A 27,926-nucleotide genomic window follows, 5' to 3' on the forward strand; every position below is an offset into this window, starting at 1 on the left:
AACTCTGCTGAGAGAGCTCTGTCCTTGCTAGAGTGCTTGGGCCAGTTGTAGTGACTCTGGAAGTGGTACTGGTGTTTGGAAGCTGGAAACCAAGATTTGAGAGACTGTGCTACAGAAAACTTATTGCATTGCTCGCTTGCGGAGCGCATTCCAGGCAGTGCGAGTAAATTTCTGCCGCTACGAAGGCCGAGATCGTCGCAGCGCCTGTTGCCGCTGCCGAAGACGTCGCATCCTTCGTTTGCGGGAAGATTACCATCGCTGCGAGCATCGTCGCAGAGCCTGTTATCGCTGGGTGAGATCGCCGCACCACTTGCTTGCCGACCGCAGCACATCGCTGCGAACATCATCGCAGAGCCATCGCATCGAGGAGCTGCGAGAGGAAGATCACCGCTGGATCGTGCATCGTCGCCCCAGAGATCGTCGCAGCCCCTACGGATCATCGCATCGTGCCTTTGCGAGAACAAACTTCCTACGGAACCTACACACCGGTTCTCGATTCATCACTCTCCATGAACCAACAGGCAACGCCGTTACCTCCAGCTGTTTCAACACCCTCTGCATCCTCAAAAAGATCTTCAAATGGATCCCTTCAGAATCGAGGAAAACAGTCACCCACGCACTCATCACCAGAAAACTCTACAATGGCAATGCACTCTACGCCGGCATTAACAAGTCCCTACTACGTAAACTGCAAACAATACGGAACACTGTGGCCAGACTCATCCTCGGCACTCCCTGGCATGAACACATCATCCAACACCGGCGGCGACTCAACTGGCTCCCCATGGAGAAGAGAGTCATCTTCAGAATCCTCACTCATGCCTACAAATGCCTGCACAACAACTGACCCAAGTACCTCAACCACAGAATAAACTTCCACGTACCCAAAAGAAACGTACGATCATCCAACCTCGCACTGGCTGAAACCCCACACATCCACAGAGCCAGATCAGGTGGAAGATCGTTCTCCCACAGCGCAGCCAAGACCTGGAATGAGCTACCGGCAGACATCAGACGTACCCCCTCCCTGAACACCTTCAGGAAAACCCTCAAGACCTGGCTCTTTGGCTGAAACAGAGCGCCTTGAGACCCTCATGGGTGAGTAGCACCCTTACAAATCCCTGATTGATTGATTGACTGATTGATCATGAGTCACATATCTGGTCCTGAGTTTGTGCCCTGATACTTGTCGTTTTCTTTTTACCATTATAGGCGGAGACACTATTCCATCAATGCGAAGAAATAAAAAGCATTTGCAATGCAATAGGTCTCTCATTTGCGAGAGTTTAAGCTATTGGCATTGTAAATGACAATGTCTTTTATTTAGCTTTTTGATAATTACATAAATAAAAGACATTGTCATTTACAATGCCAATAGCTCAAACTCGCATAAATGCGAGACCTATTGCATTTCAAAGAAGTGGCCGCCATTTTCCCTGGCTGCTTGGAGCCTGCATGGCACGCTGAATTTTGCAGGAAAGCACGTTGTGCCTGAAGTAGGAGAAACTCATTAGAGAAAATAGTGCTTACAGACCTACAGTGTAACAACAAAAGTAAAATGAACAGTCCTAATGGGAGGTTACAAATGAAGACAAGGCGGTACTAAGAATGGACTAACAAGTCTCTTAACGAATCAGAAGCCAGCATTTACAAAGGAAAATGACACAAGCCAATTAAAAATATGTGCGGAGAGTGAGCAGAGCTTCAAGTCCATACTCAAATACAGCAAGCCTTGCTGAGCAGCACGTGCGCTGCCCAGGCTCTTTTTTTTTTTTTTTTTTTTTTTTTATTGAACATAGCAATGGTTAATCAGTGGTACAATGCATCTTTACAGTTTTAAATAAATAAATTAAGAAGAAAGACATCTATATACAGATATATATCAGACATGAGAATTAGGAAAAGGGGAAGAGATTCATCGAGCACAGCAAAAAGGGAATACAGATAACGATTTAATCTAGAAGGGACTGTGCAAAATCCGCAATTTATAAAGTGACGTTGTAAAAAAGTGCAAAAGCCTACAATAAAGTGCTACTGCATGTGCAAAAAACTATGATACAGCGATATCCAAAAAAAGTGCGAGTGCTTTTAATTGTACTAACCCTTTCTTTATCTTTATTCTTCCTTTGCTGCTCATCCCTCCTTCAGTTGAACCAAATCCCCAAAATATTTCCAATTCCTTTCAAATCTCTTAATAGAACCTACTCTGCCCGCATATGCTTTTTCAAAAAGACAGGTTCTCCTCATCTTATTGAACCATTTTATAAGTGATGGAATTTCCCTTGATTTCCAGTTTTGTAATATTAAAGAGCGGGCAATCGCACATGATATAAATATAAATACCTCCTCCGATTTGTTGATATTGCTTCTATCCTTGCTTATTCCAAACAAGACTACTTCTACCGTTGGCGGAAATGGTTTTCCAATGGCCAATTCAATTTGCGCGAATATCTCTTTCCAGAATGGCTCCAACATCGGGCAGGCAAAAAAAATATGATACCATCCCCCCTGGCCATGTGCTAAACATCTAAAACACTTATTTTCTGTTCCAGGAAACATTTTTTCCAAAGCCTCTGGCGTATAATAGGCTAGCCAACGAGACAGAAAGGCCATCCTCTTATAGTTGGCAGCACGCAAGGATTTGTTTCCCAGTAAACAGAGAGCCTCCCAATCTTTGAAGGAAAAAAAAGCACTGGGTCGAGAGACTTACTTTGTTCAGATGTTTAACAATGAGTGGGGATTGGCCAGAGCCATGGAGCAATTTATACCACTGCCCTATCCCGCTGCTCTTCCTACCATAAAGGTTGTTTAGTAAATTATCAGGGGTATTCAACAAGCCACTTCCTTCCTTTTTAATAAAATGAGTGATCTGAAGATATTCAAAAAAGGACAGTCGCCTTAAAATGTTGGATCTAGTTATCGCCTCTTGCCAACTAATAACCCTATTTTGGACTAGCAAGTCTCTCAATTCCCGAAACCCACACAATTCCCATTTTTTAATCTTCGAGAAACTTAACGGAAGTCCTATTTTACTACATTCAAACAAACTTAGATATTGGGAACCATCCGAACCATGTTTTTTAAAAAGCAGCAATAAGCGCGTAGTATATTCTTTCAGCGTCTTATACCTCGATTTTTTGGGGAGTTTTGCGGTCTTTAAAAAAATAGGGATTTGAGACCCTGCTTCTTGGACCATCTTCTCCAAAAAGAAATTGTCTCTTGTCTGATACATCCTTAAAAGACCTGCCACTATATCAAAGAATGCAGCTTCATAGTATGTTTTTAAGTGGGGTAGCGCTAGCCCTAGCCCTCCTTGATCTATTGTGAGTTGCACCACCGGGAGTTTAACTCTAGGAGTTTTATTACCCCAAATAAATCCTCTTAACATTGTTTCTAATTCTTTAAAGAAAGACACATTAATTTTTAACGGTACATTAGTAAACAAAAATATAAGTAGAGGCAGAACTGACATTTTAACCATTGACACCCTACCAATCACTGTCAGGGGTAACAAGAGCCATTTATCTAACATATGCTTGATTTTATTTTTCATTCTTATGTAGTTTAGTTCTAGAAGCTTATCATACTCTGCAGTTACAAAAATACCCAGATATCTTATTGGGTCTCTTTTTGCAGCTTGAGCTTGCAAGAAATTAGGGAGAAATCCTGTATCTGTATTTAAAGCAAGAACTTCAGTTTTTTTAGCATTTATCTTATATCCCCCTATCTTTTCATAAGCTTTAAACTCTTTCAATAAGTTCTCAACCACCCCCTTTTCAGGAGCAAGATAAAGAATAATGTCGTCAGCAAAAAGTTTTAGTTTAGACATGCCGAGGATGGGGGGTGTAATAGCTACATTATCCCTAATCCTTGCCACCAAGGGCTCAATGAAAAAAGTAAAAAGCAGGGGAGATAAAGGGCAGCCTTGCCTAGTGCCCCTGGTTACATTAATCCTGCCGGCCTGTTGTGCATTAATTATTACCTGAGCAGAGGCTCCAGAATATATATTATGTAACATCTTAATTATCTGAACCGGGAATCCAAATTGTCCAAGGGAATAAAATAGGGCGTCCCAATTTACCAAGTCGAATGCCTTTTCGGCATCAACCATTAAAATACAAGCTGGCAGCGAATTGGTGTTCAGATAGTCCAAGGCCTGAATTAGGTATTCCGTATTTGTGGCCATATAACGTCCTGCAATAAACCCGGTCTGGTCATGATGGATTACTTCCTGAGCTGCCAGAACAAATCTTTCTGCCCATATTTTCATAAGTATTTTGTAATCAGAGTTCAAGAGGCTAATTGGCCTGTATGAATTTACATCATCCTTTTTTTAATCTTTTTTTAAAAAGCATATAATTGTCGATTCTTTGAAAGCCCCAGGAACCGAACCTCCTAATTTTATATGGTTAAATAATTTTAATAGAGGTTGTTCTAATTCAGCAAGAAATACTTTGTAGAACTCTATAGGGTACCCATCCTGACCACAAGCCTTTCCCCCAGAGGTCGCCTTGATACTTGTACGAATTTCTAATACAGTTAATTCCCTATCTATTTGTATCTTCCGGGATTCCGAGATTTTAGGAATCTCTAAATTCGCAAAATATTCGTGAATCTTTTCTTCCTCTACCTGGTAGTTTGTGGAATAGATTCTCTCAAAGTGATCTAGGAAAATCCAAGAGATCTTCTCATTTTCCACCACTTCGATCCCACTCAGAGGATCCTGGATTTTAAGTATATGGGAAGATTCCTGGTTTTTTTTTGCAGCGTTGGCTAGTAATTTCCCAACCATCTGACTATCTTCATAGATTCTTTGCTGGAAAGTTTTTGAGTTATTTATTTCTTCGAGAGTAAAAAAATCCCTTAAACATGCTTTAGCTTGCTCCAAGTGGTTTGGTTGAGACTGGAGCTGTAATAAATACTGCTCCTCGACAGTAGATTGTAATTTAGCTATTTTTAGTTTCCTTTCCTTCGCCTGAGCACTTGTGAATGCGATTATCTTACCCCGTGCTGCTGCTTTAAACCCACCCCAAACTGAGAAGGGTTCAGCTGAGTCTTGATTTATTTCGAAATATTCCACAATCCATGATCTAAATCCAGATACCCAGGTTTGGTCCTGAAGCAAAGTGCGATCTAACTGCCATCTTGGGCGCACCCTATCGGTCCCTCCCAAAACAAGATCCAGTTCAATTCTGCCATGGTCGGAGAAAGGATTGCATCCAATTAGATTATTTGAGATCTGCAAAGATCTTGATATCAAGAAAAAATCTATTCTGGATGCAGTCCGGAAACGATGAGAATAGCATGTGAACAGCTCCCTCTCTACATTCTTGGAGCGCCAGGGATCCCGAAGTTGGTATTCATCTACAAAAGTTCCGAGAAAGCCTTTAGTTCTGGGCTTCAACTGTTTTTTATTTTTATTTGAAGTATCCCTTTTCAGATCTTGAATAAAGTTAAAATCCCCTCCACAAATAATTTGTCCTGGGACACCTCTTAACACCTCATGAATTTCTTTCAAAGAAGAAACATCGTCAAGAATTGGGCCATAGTAGTTCACGAAGTTTAAGGGCTTCCCGTGAAGTTTAACTGTAACCCAAAGCCACCTTCCTTTGGAGTCCCTTCTGGTCTGAATAAACTCCCAGGGTAGATTCCTAGAGAAATAAATTGCTACCCCTCTCTGGGCAACTCCCGCAGATGAAAAAGCAGCTTGACTAAAGTATCTCGGAATAAATAAATTAGGGTCGTTGGTTTTCAGATGTGTCTCTTGAAAGTATACTACTTGAGGATTTAGTGAGATTACCCACTTTAAGAGAGCCCCATACTTTTGTTTGTTCAGCATACCATTAGCATTGATTGACAGTATCTTACATAAATCATGATTCATTTAAACTGAAATATCTTATCCTTGTCAAGTACCAAATACTGAGAAAATAACTATTACATCCATTGCTTATGTATCTTTTTACTGCTGCCCAGGCTCGACCTAAAAACTGCACCAGAGGAACTATTGATGCCTGGCATACGAGAACTTGATATCTCAGAACTAGATGTTAATTTGTCATGCACATGGAATGGCACAGATTACATGTTTGCATTTCATAGCATACTGAAGCAACTCTGTAAGATGTAGCGATACCAAGTTGTTCTGGTTCGCTGTTCTCTTTCAAAGTATTGGCTCTGCTAGAATGGCCCAAGCCTCACCCCTCCTTTCCCCAGTACCCTTGACTTGGCTTCCTATCCCGCTGTCATTCCGTCACTGTTCTGCACCATCTAGCATCTTCAAATAGTTGTTTCTAGTTTTCAGAGGACTTGTTTGTAGAGCCAGCTTTGAAAACCTGAACAATTAGCTATTGAATGTAAGGTTCTAGATAATTCATTTCTTTATTTACGTAGTCTTATAAAGCACTTTCAACTCAAAATATATCAGTACAACCGCATAACACATGGTATCATTACCATCACATAAAACACATGGTATCAATACATACAACCAAAGTAAGCAGCCATGTACCTGGAATAACTATATACATCTAAGCATCAAAATCGTATCATGACACAGCAGGAGGTGGGGGGGCAGTGCACGAGACCAGGAGGTGGGAAAGGACCTGTGGATGGGGCAGCAGAAGAGAGGATGGAAATGGACCATTAGCTCAAAAGAGAAGAAAAGAAAATAATACCTCGAACTAGAGAGTGAAACCACTACTCCACATGCAGTTTGAACAAAAAGAGTTTTTTCTCCAGAAATTGAGTAGTGTTTCTCTACACCTTGAATCAAAAGTGAGAGATTTCCAGTTTGTTGATGCTGTACTTGATTACTTGGTCACTTTTTGAGTTCTGTACTTCTTCCTTTCTAAGGTAAGGTTTTGGAGACCACTCCACTTTCTTTATACCCCTGCGAACTTCAGAGCAAGGTTAATATGTTATGTTTTTACTCGAGGAATAATATGCAATCTGATTTTCTGAGGGTAGGAGAGTATATGATCGTTTTACCTTATCTCTAATACATAATCTGTTAATTCAAGGAAACCAATTCATTTCCGCTTGATTGTTTTATTCCCAGGGTTTATTAAACAACATGTTAACGTGAGAGGTTTCTATTGAGACACATACTTGATTGCAGTCTCTAGCCACCCCTCACTCCTGCCACAAAAAACCTTACCTTTTATGAAAAAGAAATACAAGCAGCACATTTATTTAGTAGACTGACCAATTTATACAGAATATTTCCTTTTGAGTGAGTTCTAAGCTTTATTATTTATTTATGTGGGAAAGAGATATATGCGGCGTGAAGTGTATATACATGACATCTAGATGTGTGTTCCAAGTTCATATGTGTGATATTTATGTTTGTAACTTTCATATAATACTCAGGCAGTCCTAAAGTTCCTTCAGAGTACTATTAAAAACATAACATTATTACAGGTCTCAAACACCACGTCATACTTTTTTTTATTTATCCGTGACCACAAGTTGATCAATTTGAAGTGTACATTAAGAATGAAAAGCTGCTAAAACAATCTATTCACTCATGAATTGGCTTATCATCCCTTCCTACCAGGTATATCCACAGGGACCGTGGTATCTGCAGAGAGCTAGCAAGTCTGCATGTGCCGGCGAAAATGTGCTATTGGTCATTAGTTTACGGTATAATATAGATGTTCAATTTTTAAAAAGTTGCTCATTTGTGTTTATATGTTGTGTGTGTGGGTGTGTGTGTGTGTGTGTGTCACTAGAAGGTAGGGCGTGGTGTGAGGGTGATCGTACAGTGGCTTCTTCAGGCTCTAAATGAACCCACCCTTTGGCCTCCCACTTTTGTGGTGATTCAGTGTCTCTGCTTATTGCATTGTAGGAGCTAAAAGCTTCTCGTGGTAAGGGCAGCGTGCCTTGCTGCTGCCTACGCTTTAACCCTTATGTGTGCAGGGAAGCATGCACTGCTGCAGCCTACTGCACTGCTGCAGCCTACTGCACTGCTGCTGCCTACTGCACTGCTGCTGCCTGCGCTATAACCCTTATGTGTGCAGGGAAGCGTGCACTGCTGCTGCCTATTGCACTGCTGCTGCCTACAGCACTGCTGCTGCCTGCGCTATAACCCTTATGCGTGCAGGGGAGCGTGCACTGCTGCTGCCTACTGCACTGCTGCTGCCTGCACTATAACCCTTATGTGTGCAGGGAAGCTTGCAATGCTGCTGCTTACGCTTTAACACTTATGCGTGCAGGGAAGCGTGCACTGCTGCTACCTACTGCACTGCTGCTGCCTGCACTATAACCCTTATGTGTGCAGGGAAGCTTACACTGCTGCTGCTTACGCTTTAACACTTATGCGTGCAGGGAAGCGTGCACTGCTGCTACCCACTGCACTGCTGCTGCCTGCACTATAACCCTTATGTGTGCAGGGAAGCTTGCACTGCTGCTGCTTACGCTTTAACACTTATGCGTGCAGGGAAGCGTGCACTGCTGCTGCCTACTGCACTGCTGCTGCCTGCGCTATAACCCATATGTGTGCAGGGGAGCTTGCACTGCTGCTGCTTACGCTTTAACACCTATGCGTGCAGGGGAGCGTGCACTGCTGCTGCCTACTGCACTGCTGCTGCCTGCGCTATAACCCATATATGTGCAGGGAAGCTTGCACTGCTGCTGCTTACGCTTTAACACCTATGCGTGCAGGGGAGCGTGCACTGCTGCTGCCTACTGAACTACTGCTGCCTGCGCTATAACCCATATATGTGCAGGGAAGCTTGCACTGCTGCTGCTTACGCTTTAACACCTATGCGTGCAGGGGAGCGTGCACTGCTGCTGCCTGCGCTATAACCCATATGTGTGCAGGGGAGCTTGCACTGCTGCTGCTTACGCTTCAACGCTTTTGTGTTCAGGGAAGCTTTCACAGATACTGCCTCTTCAGTATCTGTTTAGCGAATAAGAAGGAAAGTTGCTCTCTTTCTCCCTGTGTTGTACCTTCTGTGCATGTTAGAGTAGCGAGCACTGCTGCTGCTCTTGTGTGGTATTCAGTTTGGTAAAACATTTCAATATGAAATAGCCCAAATTATTTGAGTTGTCAGTGCGTGATTTTAATTTTACTTTCTGTGTTGCGTTTTACAGTGGCTAAAACGTTTTATGTGTGTTTGTGTTTCTAGTGGTATCTCCCCTGTCCACCTCATGCTCTTTACAGAAGTTCTAAAAGGGAAATTTGCTTTCATCTAGCTATGTAAACATTAAGGGGCCCAATACGATGTCGGACGGATTGCCCCCGCCAGGCTGAATCCGCCCGACATCCACCCCCGAATGCCCCCCGCCATATTAGTATGGCGTGGGGAACCGCGGCAGACGAAAAGACCGTCCGCCGCTTTTCCGCCCCGGTCGCCTTGCGGCCGGGGCGGAAAAGGATTAATATGGTGGCGGTGTCTCATAGACACCGCCAGACATATTAGTATGGGCCAAATCGGATGCCGCCACGGAAAGGCATGCGGTCTTCACTCTGGGAGCCCCCTGCGGGCCCCCTTGAGTGAAGGAGGGGTGGGGGGTGCACACGGGGGGTACCTGTGGTACCCCCCGGCATTTGCATGAACAAAGCAGCAGGCACCGCGCGGTGCCTGCCGCTTTGTTTATGCAAATGCTCGCATTCATTTTTAACATTGTGGCGGGCGGTGCAGTGAGCACCGCCCGCCACAATGTTAAAAATGGGGATGCGCCCTAATGCAGACATCGGGACCCCCGCCCTTAAGGCGGGCGGTCCCATTTTCCGCAAGGGTGTCGGGCGGGCAAAGCCCGCCCGCCATCCTAATGGGGCCCTAAGTGTTTTTTATTTTCCCTCTCAAGATTGTATTCTTATTGGGAGTTTAACATTACCGTGATTTTATGGGTAAGATGCTCTGACTCTTCTGTACAGGAAAAGGAGTTCCTGAGCCTCTTAGAATCAGCCTCCCCCTCCTCTCTGCTCTGATGGAACATCAGCACTGCGAAATTCCTTCTCTCCTGCTTTTGTTGGTGCCAGCCACCCCTACACAAGCATCTGGGCTGTTATCTAATTGTGTAAACTGGTGCAATTCGTTCTTTGACCCTCCTCATGTGTTATCCAGACTGAACTCAGTACAGGGTTGCACACATCCATTTGCATTTCAGACATTGCAGTAGAGAAACCTTTATACAGACTCAACGTAAATAGGACTTGAGGGTGGATTTATTTTTTCTGTGGTGTGTAGGGTCTGGTTGTGCACGTAACTCCCTAGCTCAGACATGGCACTAAAGCTAGTCAGGCGCAAAAACAAAGAAATCTCTATTCAACTCGAATGATTGTAACTGTGATGGATGTACAAGTAAATATTATAACCTTCTTCAGATGCGGATCATGCGGTGTAGGTACTTAACATACATATAAGCAAGCAATAACATCTATAGTTAACACAAGGAATTGGCATAAAATAATCAGTATTGATTTAGTTGAGATCTATAACAATGATTCCAAACAAGCAATTCTTTAAAGGACAATAAACAATAAACAATAAACAATAATGTGCTTCAGTTCCAATCATTGTATTAAAAACACTATTGGTTGTGAACCAGATATTTAAAAAACCAAATGATTAAAAACATTTATCACAGTTATTTCATTACCAATTACATCTCTTTGCCTTTATCTGTAATATTGTATCTAAATCAGTGTAAATCAGTTCAGTCGTTTTTTAAGACATTAAGGTTTAAAAATATTTGTATATCTGGTCAATTGGGTCCCCAAGATTCTCGTGAGAGTTTTGCGGGAACACAGATTTAGAAATAGAGTATTCTGATTGGCCCAGGTAGCTTGTTTTTCCTTGGGCCATTTCTCTCCTTATATATTTACTCATTTTTTTACTGTGCTTGATCTTAAACCATATCTGTACGCACTATATGAGAAACGTCGTCAGTTCTATGGTTCCCGAAAAAAGATGCACCACTGCATTTTGTAAGCAATGTAGCCATTTGATTTCTCCTACCAGATGGCGCATACATAGGGCCAGTGCTTAATTTGAGCCGGTGGTTTCCAGGGCTGGGCACTGGCACTTATTTGTTGGCACTTGCACATAATTGCCAACACTGGTATTTATGACAGCTGCCACGTGGTGGCTCTGTTTGTATAAATTAAAGATGAACAGAACAGCAATTGTTTATTAACTCAATATGCATTAAAAAGAACTAATACCTTCCACCCAGGCTATTTTTATAGTGTTGGGGGCCTGGAATAGGCTGAATTGTCACACTTGTAGTGTGCTAGTTGGTAGTAGTTGTGTTGGTACTGTCATTGGCAATGACGACAGTGGAAATGGGTGGTGCAAGCTGCAGAGGTCTTGTGACTAGAGGACTGGCACATATTTATTTTACAAATTAAGCACTGCATAGGGCATTCCTAAATTGCAGTTTAGAACTAATCAAAGTTCTAAGTTTAGCAAGGATATAACATTAGCTGGCAGGGCTTGAACCAGCGGTCTTTGGATACTTTATGTAATTGAGGTTTAAGACTCATGCCTGCGTCCAAAAGGAATTTTTGCAAGTTTCAAGTTGAGACCAAGAAATGGATGAAGGGCAAAGCTCGGGCATTGTAAATATATCTTTTGGCCATAGTAGTGCTACTATTGTTTTGGATGTTTTGAGTTTTTAACCCCCAGAGGCTGTGACTAGAAAGTGTCGATGGCAACCTGATGGGTCCGATTAACCCACCTTGCTCTGAAAGCTGCACCCTCGCCTGCAGCCCTCTAGGAAAATGTCAGAGTGGTCAGTCCGGCCATGCAGATAAAGGAATAGTTGGTGTTAAAATTGTAATTGTATGCTCTCATTTTTTTCCTCTGACACTAATGTAAAAATTAATATTGGTATATTCTGGAAATATTCTGGCATGAGGAAGGGGGGGTCCTGTTACAAACGTTGTAACACACGTGTAAAATAAGGCACATGTAATAAAATCTTGGCAAATTGTATGTCGTTAATGGGCGAGTCATTTCTCTGTGTGCAATCAGATAGTAAAATACAAAGACAGTGAGTAGTTGGAGAGATGGGTCTTAGACAGTGCTTTAAATGGGAAAAAATAAGTGCAGGTACTCATTAAAATGCGCTAGAGGTGTAGTGAGTGGGCGGGGTTAGGGGCGGGGCTAAGGGCAGGACATGATGATACTTAACGACTTCTATAATGTAAATGTAAATGTAAATGTAAATGTTGCAGCACACACCAAAACACATGATAAATGTGGTTATATAAACAAAGCAGGTTAACTCATTACATAAAATAAAAGAGAAATGCAATAATATGTTAACATTGACTTTTTTTGCAATATTTGCACCTTCTTAATGCCATACTGTTAATTGCTGTTTAGCACAATACTATATATTTTTGAGCAAGTGAGTAGGAAGAAACTGAAAATACCCCCACTTCGAACCAAAGCTCTTATGGCACCAAGCAAATCATCATGACCCTCCCCATAAGATATCTCTTGTCTCTTCCATCGATCTATCCATTCATCCAACCATTTACCTGCTGATGTTCACCATTTACCGTTTACATTCTGTTGTCTATTCAGTTTTTCATCCATCATTCAGTTGATTTTCACCATTCCGTCTGTCCACCCTTCATATCCAAACCTATCCATCCCTCCTTAAACCTATCCATTAATCTTTTCACTCATCCATCTCTTTATACACCTTTTCACTCACCCATCAATCCTTTCGCTCATCTATCCATCAACCCTTTCACTCCTTAATACCATCCACCCTTTCATTCCATCTACCCTTTCACTCAATCCCTCCTTTCACTCATCCATCATCCACCCTTTCATCCATCTCTACCTTTCATTCATTCATCCAATATTTAACTTATCCACCCATCGTCGGCCCTTATATCCAATCATCCACCCTCTTTCACCCATCCATCCATTCATCTGCACATCCACCCTTGCTCACTCATTCACCCATCCACTCACTCACCAACCCTCCGTACTACGTTATTTATGAACCTTTGTCGCCGAGCAGACATGTACACACAAAGGGCCACCCATTTTCTTTAAAATACCTCCTGAGAGTGTCTTGATTCTTTCTCTCTCACTTTTTTCTTACAAAAAAAACAGGCTTACAAATGCAGGCAAACAGACAAACATAAGCAGACACACAAAAGATTTTGGTATGTTAAAAGCCATGTTATACTCTTCAGTATGGCTTTTTTAATTGCCACTGCCAGGGGATTGCCAGGATTCCTGTGTTTACGCAAATGCAGAGGATGGTGTGAATGTGTTGACAGCTCAGGACCAGAATGGACCCCAGAGCTGCCAAGGTTTCAGATTTCTATGTGTGACATTTTCATATTTTCATTGTAATTATGAGTGACATTTCAACGATGTGAGTGACACTTTCTCACTAGCAAAATGAGGGTATCATATAAATATAAAAAAATTTACACATTTGAGTCGAGCTGCTGTTTCAGATTGCTTATGTGTGACATTTTCATAGATTCAGTGGATTTACGAGAGTCAGGCAACAACTAGATGTGTAACACTTAGAGGGGCACATTCTTGCGAGCATAACCATGGTATGAAGTCAATGGAAGTAGACAAATATCAGAAATCGCACTCATTTGAGCAACAAGGAAGTCAAACTCGGCAGCAGGTGCTTTTGAAGCTATTATTTAATTTCAATAAAAATCAGCACCCTCCACCCCAACCTCAGCTTCAGGTGCGGCCAAACCACATATAACAAAGGGATCTCTGTGACAAAAACAGCAACTCGCTGAGCTATCCACATACAATACAATACGCCTTTTGAAGACCCATTAACCATCTACGCTACTTATTGGTCAGAGTGCGAACTGCCAGTAGAGAAAACACTGACTTCTCGACAGCGGCAAAAATAATCCCATGAGTTATCTCTGACTTAGCAAGCCTAACTGTGCTGAGAAAATAAAGGGTGCTGCTTTGTAGTGTCACTGTCAAGCAGGGATGTTAAACACTTTGCACTATTAATAAATCAGCAAAACTGCTAGTTTAGACAAAACTTAGCGCATATTCAGCACACACAGAGAACTCTAGTGTTCCCATTTGCAAGGCCCTATGCCGTGCTGGAGCCCTAATCATTTTTGTAACAAACAGTTTAAATGTCAGCAGCAGGAGAATATTAAATGATCTCTTTACTGCTGTACGAACGATCCACGAGGAGCTGCTGGCTGGCACTGCGGGGATATCTAGCCTGTCTCTTCTTCAGAGAGTCAGACAGCGAGCCCTGCTGCAGTGTCTCTGCTTGTGCCACCTGCTCCCACTATGAGACTCACGATGGCGTGGTGAGTCTGGGGCAGAAGTCGGGCTCTACTGGGCACAGCAATAACAGGAGGAGGTGAGCAGGTGATTGATTCTCAAACACCGGCTTCCTCCTTCAACTCCAGGCAGCAGGGTAATTTCATGGGTGCACTGGGGCCCGGCTGGCAGGCAGGAAATGAAACATCCTGCCACAGCATTGGCATATAAGAAGCAGACCGGCCAATGGAGGCCTTTGGAAGGTAGGCGCCTCAATGCAGAAAACAGATTAGCGCTCCAGGGGCCACTTCGATCGCATTGTCTGGGCATTAACACTGACATCAAACCGAAAGGACGTGTGAGATTCCGCCGCCCTTTTGTCTGATAACATTTATGTTCAAAGTGTTACCCTGCACTGAATTACTTTTCACTTATCACTACCTGGAGTGCGGCGCTTTGAAAATCACACGCGCACACTAGCAGGTAAAATGAATCCTGATCCACCTCTTTCAAGCACAGCATGACGGCGAGCACCGGACATTATCCAAAAGAGCCCTGCTGAATAGTTCAGCTGGGGCTCTGATGGGTGGGAGGGGGCTGCAGAAGCGGCGCCTCGGATGCCAGTGACATGTCACACTCCGGCTCACCAGCACAGCCACGAGTCTACTTTTTTATGAGTACCGGTACTCTCCTTTTGAAGAAGAGAAGTGCCGGTACTCAAAGTGATAAATTTAGGAAGTGCCGGTACTCAGTACCGGTGAGTACCGGCCCATTTAAAGCACTGGTCTTAGACACTTCTTTTTTCTTCTGTGGATTACACACAGAAGAGTATCTTGAGGCCCGTGTCGTGACGTGTTTCCCTCATTCTTTGGGTGTCCTTACCAATTCAGTTGTACTTAAATATTTATTGTCTCTTTGTGGAATTGTATTTGGAAACAGGCCCTGTATGTGCACGTGTGAAGGGTTGAGAAGCGGCCACTTGTACTCAGGTGCTGTGCGAGTAGGGAGGAGGCTTTACTGGAGTCAGTATTTATTGCATTTTACCTTTATATAATAATCTTTTTCATTTTGAGAACCATTCTGGTCCTACTATTTATTACAAGCTATGCTTGGGAAAAACACATAACGAGTATTCCGTTCTTTTTCCCGACCCTTACTTTGAACTCAACTTATTTTGTCTTTCTTTCTTATCTTTGTTCATTCTCCAGATGTCATGGCAGCCTCAATACCGAAGCTCAAAATACCGTCACGTGTTCGGCAAGGCCGCGACCAAAGAGAACTGTTATGACTGCGTGCCTATCACGAGGAGCGTCCACGACAACCCCTTCTGCGCGGCCAACCCTCAGTTTCTGGCTGTTGTGACAGAATGTGCCGGCGGGGGCGCCTTCCTGGTCATACCGCTACAGCAGGTACGTTCTGTCAGCACCGCTTGCGTTTACTTCCGGCCTGAGGGACAAGTTAAGCATTCACAAAACAAATGTGTGAGCAGTTGGTTTCCGATTTTAATACATTATGCTACGTATAAAAAGCAATTTTTACATCAACATGGAATATGTACAGATCACTTTGCTTTTCCATTACTCTTAAGCGTCAGCGTTTGTTGGGGTTACTCTACTGTTTGAAGCAGGAGTGTCCAAAAATGTAAGACAAAATTACAGGCAACGAATACAACACGTGTGAAATATTTACGTGGTTCAATCTTATCTGGAATATTGCATTGTATTGTAATTGCATTTATATAGGGCTTACTACCCCTGACGAGGCGTGGGAGCGCTTTTTCAGCGAGTAGCACTCCACTCTGGAACCCATAAAGGATTAGTGGTTAATTGGTATAGTGCATATCTGACATGCTCTGTGGCCATGAAACAATCTTGAACAGTCCCAAAATACAGGAAATGCAGATGACATGCATGCGCCATGTTTTACAGGATCAGTTAAATGAAATAACATATTCTCATAATAATCATTATAAAACCTTTTTCAGATGACACTTCCATAAAGATTTTGAATATCACAGTATAGAACAAAGTAAAATGTATATGTCGAGAGTGCAAGAAAGAATGTCAGCAACCACCTATTCATAAGAATTAATTAACTGCACTGCATAGACAAACGTACATGTATATCATATAACTGTATAACAATTAAAATTAGGGGCCAGATGGCCATGCCCTAAATTGCAGTCGCAAACGGGCAAGTGGTAGTTTGCGACCGCAATTTAGGGCATGGCCATGTAGAAACCTCATTTTGCAAATCGGTAAATTTTACTGATTTGCAAACTGAGGTTTGCGACTTGCTATTAGGAAGGGACGTGCCAAGAGCGTCCCTTCCAAATAGTGACTCGCATTTGTATGGATGAATGTTTTGCAACCGCAAATGCGGTCGCAAAACACTCGCAATTTACCACCTACTTCAAGTAGGTGGTAACCATTAGCAACATGAAGGGGTGCCCTTATGAATGGGTAAAGAAATATTTTTTAAGGGCAGGCAGTGGTTCCATTGACTACTGCTTGCCGTTAAAATATGAAACTGAAAAGTTTCAGTTTTCTATTTTTTTTTTAAATGCATCCCGTTTTCCTTTAGGGAAAACGGTCTGCATTAAAAAAAAACTGCTTTATTTAACAGAAATCACAGACATGGTGACCCCCAGCAGGCCACCATCCCTGTGAGTGCTAGCCAATCCTAATGGGGTCGCAAATTAATCAGGCATGTACTTTGCGACCCCATTAGCAATTTCAAACAGTGTCTGAGACACTGCTGTACATGCCAATTTGCGAGTCACAAGTTGTGAATCGCAAATACGATGCAATTTGCGAGTCGCAAATTGGTGAGTCGTACATCTGGCCCTAGATCCTTTATAAGCTCTCTGGAGACAGATCAATGGAATAAGAAAGAAGATAACAATAACAACAGGAAATCAAAGAAAATGCACCATTTTGTTACAGAAGAGGGTTTAGGCAAAATGATTATAAACCATTCAAGTTAGTGTAAATTGAAATAAATCATGACTCCATATCATGAAGAACATCCACAAGGAAATAAAATCAGTAGCAGGCAGCTGTCAAGGAAAAGACACCCCACCCATGTTTCTAATTGGCCAGTTTACGAGACCACAATGTGTGGTGGCGACACCTAATCAAACTGGGACATAGAAAGACTGCAGGCTCTCCAGGTACACGATTCCCAAGTATGTTTTTCACCACGGCATGTAGTACTATAGAGTTTACTCAGATGCGACTGAAGAGCCAGACCTTTTATTGAAGGAACTCACCCAGTCCAAAATCTTTGCTTTCCCTTTTACTACTTCTTTTTTTTTATACTAATAACACTGCAAGAAAGCCACAGAAGCAGAATATCTGGGGTGTAGCACACATTTCTAACATGTTAAAATCATTGATGATTCACTACTTCCACCCTGGGTACTAATTATGTTGCATTGTCTGTGAACAAAGACGGATCAGCATTAGTCCAGAAGTGAATCAAAAAAGAGTTACGGACCCAAAGAGGCATAAAGATTGATGCTGTATATGCCCCGTTCAACATGCAGATAAATTGTGGGAGTGAACTGGGGAAACACCAGGCCTAGGTAAATGACCCTCATGTTTCTGTGCGCAGTATGTACTTGCAAGAGATTTAGAGTTATAGAGACAAGGCAGTTGAAGGAGCACATCTACCAAAATTCCAGTATAGGGAGTACACACCTGGGATATTGAATCCCAGGACGGTTCTAGATATTTTAAAGTTGGCATGCCTACTTCCCAGATCTGGAATACAAATTCACTGTTCTCACGCTCTGAAGGCTGCTCGATTTGTTGACTATTTTAGGATGTCCTTCTTTACACTCTTTTGGACATAAAGGCTTGCTATGCTCGGCGCAAAAGTGCTGCCCATGGGCGTGCCCTTGATCTGATGGTACAGCACCTCCTCAAACTCAATTTTTTTTTCTGTAAGTGCCATCTCTGCACACTCCAAAATGAGATGTCTCGGGGTCCTGTACCATCAGATCAAGGGCACGTCCATGGGCAGCACTTTCGCGCCGAGCATAGCGTGCCTGTATGTCCACTAATTCGAGGAAGACTATATCTTCAATCCCAACAACCCCTTCGCTCAATAGATGAAAACCTGGAAGCGATACATAGATGATATCTGCATCATGTGGCACGGGACACCAGAAGAAGCCACAACATTTGTTGAGTGGGTTAACAGCAAAGATGAACATCTCAATTTCACCCACACCATTGAAAAGAACCACGCGATCTTCCTTGACATTACCCTGACGAACGAGGGGATCGCCACTAATGTACACGTCAAACCTACGGATAGGAACAGCTTATTACTGTATGAAAGCTACCACCCCAGGGCACTGGGTCAAAATCTACCAGTGGGACAATTTCTCAGAATTTGGAGAAATTGCTCTGACCTAGAAGTATTTAAAGAACAGGCAGAACATCTGGAAACCAAACTCCTGGCAAGACACTACCCTCAAACAATGATCAGAAGAGCCAAGAAAAGGGCTAGAAATAACAATAGGGAAGCCCTGCTGGACACTACACCCAAAGAAAAAATCTGATTGGATGGTATGCGTAACCACGTATACTGCTGCATCAAAAAAGGTCCAAAATATCATAAAGAAAAAATGGGCAATTCTGAATAGCGGACAACGACAGTGGACACCTCCCCTTTTCACTTTTAAGAGGAGTAGAAACCTCAGGGATGATCTGGTACACTCAAAGATTGAGCACCATGAGGACGGGTGTGAGACCACACTCTGGAGTCAACCAAAACCCACAGGCCATTTTCCCTGCTGCAATTGCGTATCATGCCCTCTGACCATCACCACAAAAGAAGTGGACATCGGTACTAACAACCCGTGGAAGCTGAAGGATTTCAGCAATTGCAATACGGAAAATGTAATTTACCTCTTGAAATGACCGTGCAACCTGAGATACATGGGAATGACCACAAGGAAAGTGAAGACACGAATCAACGAACACCGAAGTACCATCCAGTGCAAAAAATCAAATACCAGACTAACAAAACACTTCTTGGACCTCAACAATAACGATCAGATCTACAATGGGTAGTGCTGGAAGTGATGAAAAAAAACAAAAACGGACATCACCAGAAACCTGCACGTCAGGGAACAACGCTGGGTGTATCGTTTGCGCACATGGGATACAGGTCTAAATGATGAAATCCCATGGCTATAGATGGCACGATAGCCCGACCAGTCTGACACAATCATAACTAAATAAAATGCTGCCCAGAACACTCATGGCTACGACACACATCGCTGATAGGATGATGAACAGAAACAGGCATAAACATCTAAAATATCGTGAATATTCATAAACTGTATACCAACACATACACTGTGTACCAACTACACCACATTTTTAGATAAAAACGGTCACAGACTAGGTACGCACGCTAATTGCTTATCCTGGTATATGACCAGGTAATCATATTTCTTTAAAAAGGGCAGCAGGAAGAAGAGGACACCATCTATTATAAGATATAAAGACAATAAACACAAGAGGTGGCATTACAAGATCTGCCTCCGCTAAACCACAAATCAGGCTATTATCCATAAGCTTTGACTGTGATAAAAACCCCCTCCATCACGGAGATTAAGAATGTACCCCAGGGGCGTGGCTTGCAGCCGAGCATGGCGGCAGCATAGAGGGAAAGCTCCGCGAGTAGGGCGGCCCTCTCCAACAATCCGAACATCTATCCGGTGATTTCCAAGTCTCTAAAGGAAGGTCCCGAGGCGGAACCGACTGCAGAAGAACCTGTGTTGATCCGTGACTGGGTGCGGGCGGTGCGAGGAACATCCAGTTGTGGTCTAAACAACGTCGGAGAGCCCCGTGCTGTATTATTCGGAGAAGCCAGGCGGAAGTTTAAACGGCCTGGGGAGAGTCCACCAGAAGATCACTGACTGTGACGTATGAAGGTTACAGCGGAGGTGAGAGACGGCAAAATCCGGGAGCTGGTGTTGCAGCAGCAGAAGATTTGAGCACTACATAGGAGAGATCGACGGAGCGGGGGACGAGTGGCGGCGAGGCCGGACTGCGGGACACAGCGACGCGACAGCAGAGCATGCGTGCGTGAAGCCGCCGGCACTGGGGAAGACGCACCAGCAGCAGTTAATCGACCGGCACCGCTTCCAGGTACATCGAAAGTGCATACAGGCGGTGAGGCGGCGGGAAGACACAGCCACGACCCCCGCACAGTCCCAGAGGCGGCATAGTGTGGCGATCGGGGCTCAAGACGGGGCAAGTGACACTGAGTGCCTGTGAGGAGACATTAGCGATAATACGTCTGGCCCATCCCCACATATCCTGACACACCAAGGGCACCCGCAAGGCAGCGAGGCAGCGGGAGACCACAGAGGCATAAGGCACAACACCGCACAGCACCAGAACCGGCAACAAGGGACAGCCGAGACGCTAAAAGGAGCAAGATCTCCCTGAATACACGAAAGTGAAAACCCACTAGTATACAGTACGGCCTCACCTGTGCACAAGCGCATGAACTGACAGAGGGTGGCCTCCCCTAGCTTGAAAGGCTGACGCAGGTGGAACAATCCGTCAGGAGCATTATAAGCAGCTACACCACAAAGGGACCCACAAGTGATAAAGGGCAGTGTACCTGAGTAGCGTAGAACACGTGGTGCGGCGACCAACGCCAACTGAAGTCGGAACAGGTGTGGTGCAGTCTAATTGGGGCCCGCGTAAGATTGGAGAGGGCCCTACCCTTCGCCCCGTCTCTTCCTCCACCCCTGAAGTCGGTGAATCACTCTGGTGGTTGAGGGGCTCAGCGCGAAACAACATGGTGGGTAGGGGCACAAAGGGCAACACGGCGCAGGCCCGCCTCGACAAACTCGCCTACGACAAAGCTAGCTCACCTCATGCAGAGTCAAGGACATCCTCGGGAAAGCAAGCAGACGGACACGGGGGTAAAAAAGTATTATTGGAAGATGTTAAGGAGGCACTGACACAAGTACAGGCCACTGTGCGTTCGATATCCACTGAAGTTACCCTGATACGCGCAGAGTTTCACAAAATGTCCGAACGTGTGAAATCACTTGAAGTGGTCACAAAATCGTTAGTGGAAGTTGTATCGGAGTTACAGGCGGCGATGGAGAAGATGACGGCTGAGAACAAATCCCTAAAAGAAAAACTGGACGACCAGGAAGGACGCTCGAGGAGGAATAACGTCCGAATTCTTGGGGTTCCGGAGTCTGAAGGTACCAGAGCGACGGACCTATACGTGGAAGACCTAATCAAAACGAAACTTCAGCCTAAAGGCCTGTCCACTTTCTTCTCAGTCGAAAGGGCACACAGAGTCCCGGGAGGACGCCCAAAACCGGGTGCAGCGCCGAGACCCATATTGGCGAGACTCTTCAACTTCCGCGACAGGGACGCAATCCTCCAAGCGGCGAGGGTGTCCCTTCCCATCAAAATTCAGAACTCTACACTTGCCTTCTTCCCGGACTACACGGCGTAAGTTGCCCGTCGACGGAGAACTTTTTTGACATGAAGAAGGAGCTAAGAGCGAGAGAAATTTCATATTCAATGTTATTCCCGGCTAGGTTGCGGGTGGTAGCGGACAATAAAACCTGGTTTTTCGATACACCTGACATGGCCCAAGACTGGTTGGAGGGGTGGAGAACGGCCAATCACCCTCGCCGTTCGAAAAGAGGTCCACATGGTCCGCGACTCGAAGGTAAGTCAGGATCACAAATGTCAGGGCCTGAAGAGGGGGAGCGCTCACCGACGAGAGATGATCTCACCGACGACACCGGAACAGGACGATAATCACCCGGTGCTTACTTGCTAATTGATGGACATGATACCTGCAGCCGGACTGCTTCTGGACACTGGGCTAAGGGACTCCGAAGAGGGAATGAGGGGCCGCCGACTCCGGGGGGTCCTTCGTCCCAACAAGCAAGTATTTTGTGTGAGGGGTGGGTCAAGCACTCTGCTAAGTTGGGGGGGTGGGCGGTTCAATGTCCGTATAGCAGGGAGGCAGGGAGGGGGGAGTTGCAGGGGGGGGATCACTGACATAATATCGACGACACAAATATCGAGATACACAAATATCGAGTCAAAAATATCGATTGACAAAATATCGACTCCCTATCTTCAAACAGGTAAGTACCAAAATATCGACTCCAAAATATCGACTTACAAAAATATAGACTGTCAAAATATCGATTTTTTAAAATGTCTTAAAAGTAAGTTAAAACTAATATAGTAATAAATATATTTAATATAAACTTAGAAATAATTATTAAAAAAATATAATTTTAATAAATAATTTATATAATTAAAAAAATTATATCACCAAAAATTACACACACACACATATATATATATATATATATATATATATATATATATATATATATATATATTTAAACATATTATTAAATAAACATATATAACATTTTAGAAAATGTTTAAAATTTATTGTTACAACTATAGTGAGTTCAACATTAGCAAAAGTGTTGGATAGCGTAGAGGTAAAATTTACTACTCCCACTCCAGTGGGTGCAACAGTAGGGAAAGCGCTGGATAGCGTAGAGGTTAAAATTACTATTCCCACTCCAGGGATGTATGACGTTACAACGCATACTTTTACAACGCCTACCATTACAACAAAACTTTTACAACGCAAAAACTTTTACAACGCATACATTTACAACGCAAGATTTTACAACGCATATACCTTTACAACGCATACCATTACAACATAAGTATTGGTAAGTATATAATAATTTTTTGAATATAAATTAATAAAAAATATTATAATATAATTTAATATAATTTAATTTTATTAAATAAATGTAATTTAAATGTAATTTTACTTTATTTTTACAAAGTACCCCTGTACCCCAAAAACCCAAAACTGACCCTGAACCCTAAAAATACCCCTTTACCCATAAACTGAAAACTGACCCTGAACCCTAAAAATACCCCTTTACCCGAAAACTGAAAACTGACCCTGAACCCTAAAAATACCCCTTTACCCAAAAACTGAAAACTGACCCTGAACCCTAAAAATACCCCTTTACCTACAAACTGAAAACTGACCCTGAACCCTAAAAATACCCCTTTACCCCAAAAACTGAAAACTGACCCTGAACCCTAAAAATACCCCTTTACCCAAAAACTGAAAACTGACCCTGAACCCTAAAAATACCCCTTTACCTACAAACTGAAAACTGACCCTGAACCCTAAAAATACCCCTTTACCCCAAAACTGAAAACTGACCCTGAACCCTAAAAATACCCCTTTACCCAAAAACTGAAAACTGACCCTGAACCCTAAAAATACCCCTTTACCTACAAACTGAAAACTGACCCTGAACCCTAAAAATACCCCTTTACCCCAAAAACTGAAAACTGACCCTGAACCCTAAAAATACCCCTTTACCCAAAAACTGAAAACTGACCCTGAACCCTAAAAATACCCCTTTACCCAAAAACTGAAAACTGACCCTGAACCCTAAAAATACCCCTTTACCCAAAAACTGAAAACTGACCCTGAACCCTAAAAATACCCCTTTACCTACAAACTGAAAACTGACCCTGAACCCTAAAAATACCCCTTTACCCCAAAAACTGAAAACTGACCCTGAACCCTAAAAATACCCCTTTACCCAAAAACTGAAAACTGACCCTGAACCCTAAAAATACCCCTTTACCCAAAAACTGACAACTGACCCTGAACCCTAAAATTAAAATATTTATCAATTAATCAATTATAATTAATTACCAATAATATTTTAATTAATTACCAATTAATAATTAATTAACAATTAATTTTTTAAAAATATCAATAAATAAATTAACAGTTTTAATTAATTATAATTAAATTACTTCCCACCCTATTCCCCTATAAACCCACAACCCGCTACAGAAAATAAATTACTAAAATTAAAATATTTATCAATTAATCAATTATAATTAATTACCAATTATATTTTAATTAATTACCAATTAATAATTAATTACCAATTAATTCTAAATTATTATCAATAAATAAATTAACATATTTAATTAATTATAATTAAATTACTTCCCACCCTATTCCCCTATAAACCCACAACCCGCTACAGAAAATAAATTACTAAAATTAAAATATTTATCAATTAATCAATTATAATTAATTACCAATTATATTTTAATTAATTACCAATTAATAATTAATTAACAATTAATTCTAAATATATATCAATAAATAAATTAACATATTTAATTAATTAGAATTAAATTACTTCCCACCCTATTCCCCTATAAACCCACAACCCGCTACAGACTTATATTACACAAAAAATAAAAATTATTATTAACTTACCTTAAATTCGATATTTTTGTTGTCTATATTATGTCTAGTCGATATTATGTCCATTCTATATTTTTGATTCGATATTATGTCCATTCTATTCGATATTAATTTTCTCTAGTCGATATTTTTGTTGTCTATATTATGTCTAGTCGATATTATGTCCATTCTATATTTTTTACTCGATATTCTGTCCAGTCGAAATAATTGACTCGATATTATGACTGTACACCGCAGGGGGGGATCTGTTCACTGGTTTATTGACTCAATGTGCAGCGGCAAGACTCGACGGCGGCGACACACTAATAGCGTGGCTAAGGGATAGGCCATGCGCGCTACCATCCGGAACTCACTCATGTACTCACACCCTGATTAGGTATGGCACACGTCACACAGGTTAACACCTTGGATGACAGTATCCAAGACACACAAGTGGCGCCCCTACAGATAATGCCGTGGAACGTTAGGGGCCTGGGTGACAAAATTAAGAGGGGACTAGTTATGCAGAGCATAAAGAGACGAGGTCCAGCACTGGTCTTCTTACAGGAGACGCACCTTACAGGTGCAGCATGTCAGGCTTTAGATAGACGGGGCTATCACATGGTAGTACACTCGGAGTTCACTTCGGGGTCACGCGGGACAGGAATAATATTGCGAAAGTCGTCCCCATTTATACTTAAAAACACCAAAACGGACGACCAAGGCCGCTTTGCGGCAGCACACGGGCAGTGGGAGGGCAGACGTCTGACCATATTATCAGTTTACATTCCTCCAGCGCTACATGCAATTGCTTTGCCGGCACTGGGGAACTTCCTCTTAGAACTACCAGAGGGCGACCTAATCCTTGGGGGAGATTTCAATGCGGTGGCTCATGACATGCAAGATAGATTCCCGGTACGGACACAGACACCTGGGCCCTCACGGTTTCACGACTTTCTAGAGGCACAGGGGCTCATAGACATATGGCGACGACTGCACCCCACGGCGCAACAATATACCTACTACTCTGCATCGCACGGTAGTTTGTCCCGAATAGATTACTTTCTCACCTTGGGCGAGGGCCTCCTCACTATTAACGATGTCCAGATTGAACCCAGAGGCATTTCTGACCATTCCCCCATAACATTGACACTGTCCTGTCCAGAGAAGACTCGTAAAAGAATATGCCCGATCTACCCGGGATACCTAAAGGTCCCGGCTATACGGAAAGACCTGAAAAAGCGACTCTGTACTATTTCACTGAAAACACAACATCAGTAGAGTCCCCCTCGGTCCTGTGGGAGGCTTATAAAACGGTCCTGAGAGGGCAAGCCATCACATCCATAGCGGGTCACAAGCGTACACAGAGAAGGGAATTAGTGGAGCTAGAACTCGCTTTACAGACGGCGAACGCAGCTCACATGGCGGATCCCACATCGGATACACTTCATTCACTGCAGCTACGCCAACAACAGCATGATAATCACCTGAAGCGCTGGACTTTAGACAACATAACAGTGACCACACATAGAATATACGATGTAAGGGACAAGGCAGGTAAACTGCTAGCCTGGCTAGACAAGAAGAGAGGGGGTAGTAAGAATATCTTGCAGCTGTGTGCTACCGATGGAACACTCCTCACACGCCCGGCAGATATAGTTGACGAACTAGCTGATCACTTCCAAACAATGTATACCCCAGGCGAGGAAGTAACGATAGGAACGGCTCTGACTGCCCTCCACGATGTGCCGACACACACTCTCTCACAGGAAATGATGGCTGAGCTGGAAGCCGATTTAACATCGGAAGAGATACAACTGGCCATCAACGCAATACAATCCGGCAAGGCTATGGGTCCCAACGGGATCCCTATTGAGTGGTACAAGACGATGTCGGAGGTATTGAGTGTGCCCCTACTGGCCATGTATGTCGAAAGTTTAGAAAGGGCAGTTCTCCCGCTAGACCAACGTATAGCGACAATAATAACAATTCCAAAACCGGGTAAACCGCCGACAGAATGCACGTCATACCGCCCGATATCGCTCCTCAACGCAGAAGCCAAAATACTGGCAAAACTTCTGGCTACCAGGTTAATGCCCCACCTCTCACACTTGATTCACCCAGATCAATCAGGCTTTATGCCACACAGGAGCACAGCCTTAAACCTTAGACGAGTACACGGAGCGGTGGCGCGTGCACCACAACTACAAGTGCCGGCGGCAATATTGTCCATGGACGCCAGAATGGCGTTTGATTTGGTTGAATGGCAATACTTATTTGCAGTGCTTACACACATGGGATTTGGTCCCAAATTCATAGCCTGGATAAAACTCCTCTATGCAAGTCCGATGGCACAAGTGTCGGCGAACGGCCATATTTCCCGCACGATACCACTGGCTAGGGGGATGAGACAGGGTTGTCCACTGTCGCCCCTGCTATTTGCACTGGTCCTGGAGCCACTAGCCACCTTAATCAGAACTACTCCATTGTTGAAAGGGATCTGTTGGGGGGAAGGCTGGGAAGACAGAGTCTCCCTCTACGTCAATGACATGCTGGTCTATCTGACGGACCCGGAAGAGGGGATCCCGGAACTTTTGGCGCTATGTGACAATCACGGGAAAGTGTCCGGTTACACGATCAATTGGACAAAATCAGTGATCTATGTCCTGAAGGGCCCGGCGCCGACCCTCCACACAAGCTGTCCGCTGGAGATAGCTGACACCACCTTCCAATACCTAGGAATCCATGTCGCGCGGAATGCAACCGACTTCTATGAACAAAATCTAAAACCGCCACTTGTTCGCCTACGGAGCGACGTGCTTAACTGGAAGACCCTGCCCCTGACAATGCTGGGAAGAGCAACACTATTCAAAATGATGGCACTCCCGCGCTTTCTGTATGTACTTGAAAATACCCCGTACCTAGTGCCACCGCGATACTTCCAGCAAGTGACAGCTATGATGACCGGTCTGCTGTGGGGAGAACGCCCGGCATGAATAGCACACGTGAAATTGAACAGAAGCTGGTATGAAGGAGGGATAGCCTTGCCAAACATACAGATATACTATTGGGCAACACAACTTAAAATCCTTAACCATTGGTTGCACGCCCCCCAGGACGATCCGGCCTATCAAGCATACAGAATACAGCTGGGCACGCATAGCTTGCTGACGAGGCTGTACCACAAGGGGCGGGCGGTGAAGCTGATAGGACCTACAAAACACACAGTGGCGCTGTGGTATAGAGCAATTGATAGCGCACAAACGAAGTGAGTGCGTCCCTGTTATTAGGCACACCGTGTGGGTTAGTCCTTGATGACTGACTCCAGAAGGTGATTAAACAAAGTTCAATAGT

General features: G+C 43.4%; 1 protein-coding gene across 2 annotated transcripts in view; it reads left to right on the forward strand.

Annotated features, from left to right (window-relative positions):
* LOC144818695 (coronin-2A-like) overlaps positions 1-27,926 on the forward strand; it is a 993,991-nt gene that overhangs the window by 207,205 nt on the left and 758,860 nt on the right. For both annotated transcript variants that reach the window (XM_078676349.1, XM_078676350.1), the window contains one exon: positions 15,449-15,649. In XM_078676349.1, coding sequence (XP_078532475.1) covers positions 15,449-15,649 — 201 coding nt within the window. The remainder of the gene's footprint in view (positions 1-15,448; positions 15,650-27,926) is intronic.

This window comes from Lissotriton helveticus, chromosome 2_1 (genome assembly GCF_964261635.1).
Source record: "Lissotriton helveticus chromosome 2_1, aLisHel1.1, whole genome shotgun sequence".
NCBI classification, from domain to species: Eukaryota; Metazoa; Chordata; class Amphibia; order Caudata; family Salamandridae; genus Lissotriton; species Lissotriton helveticus.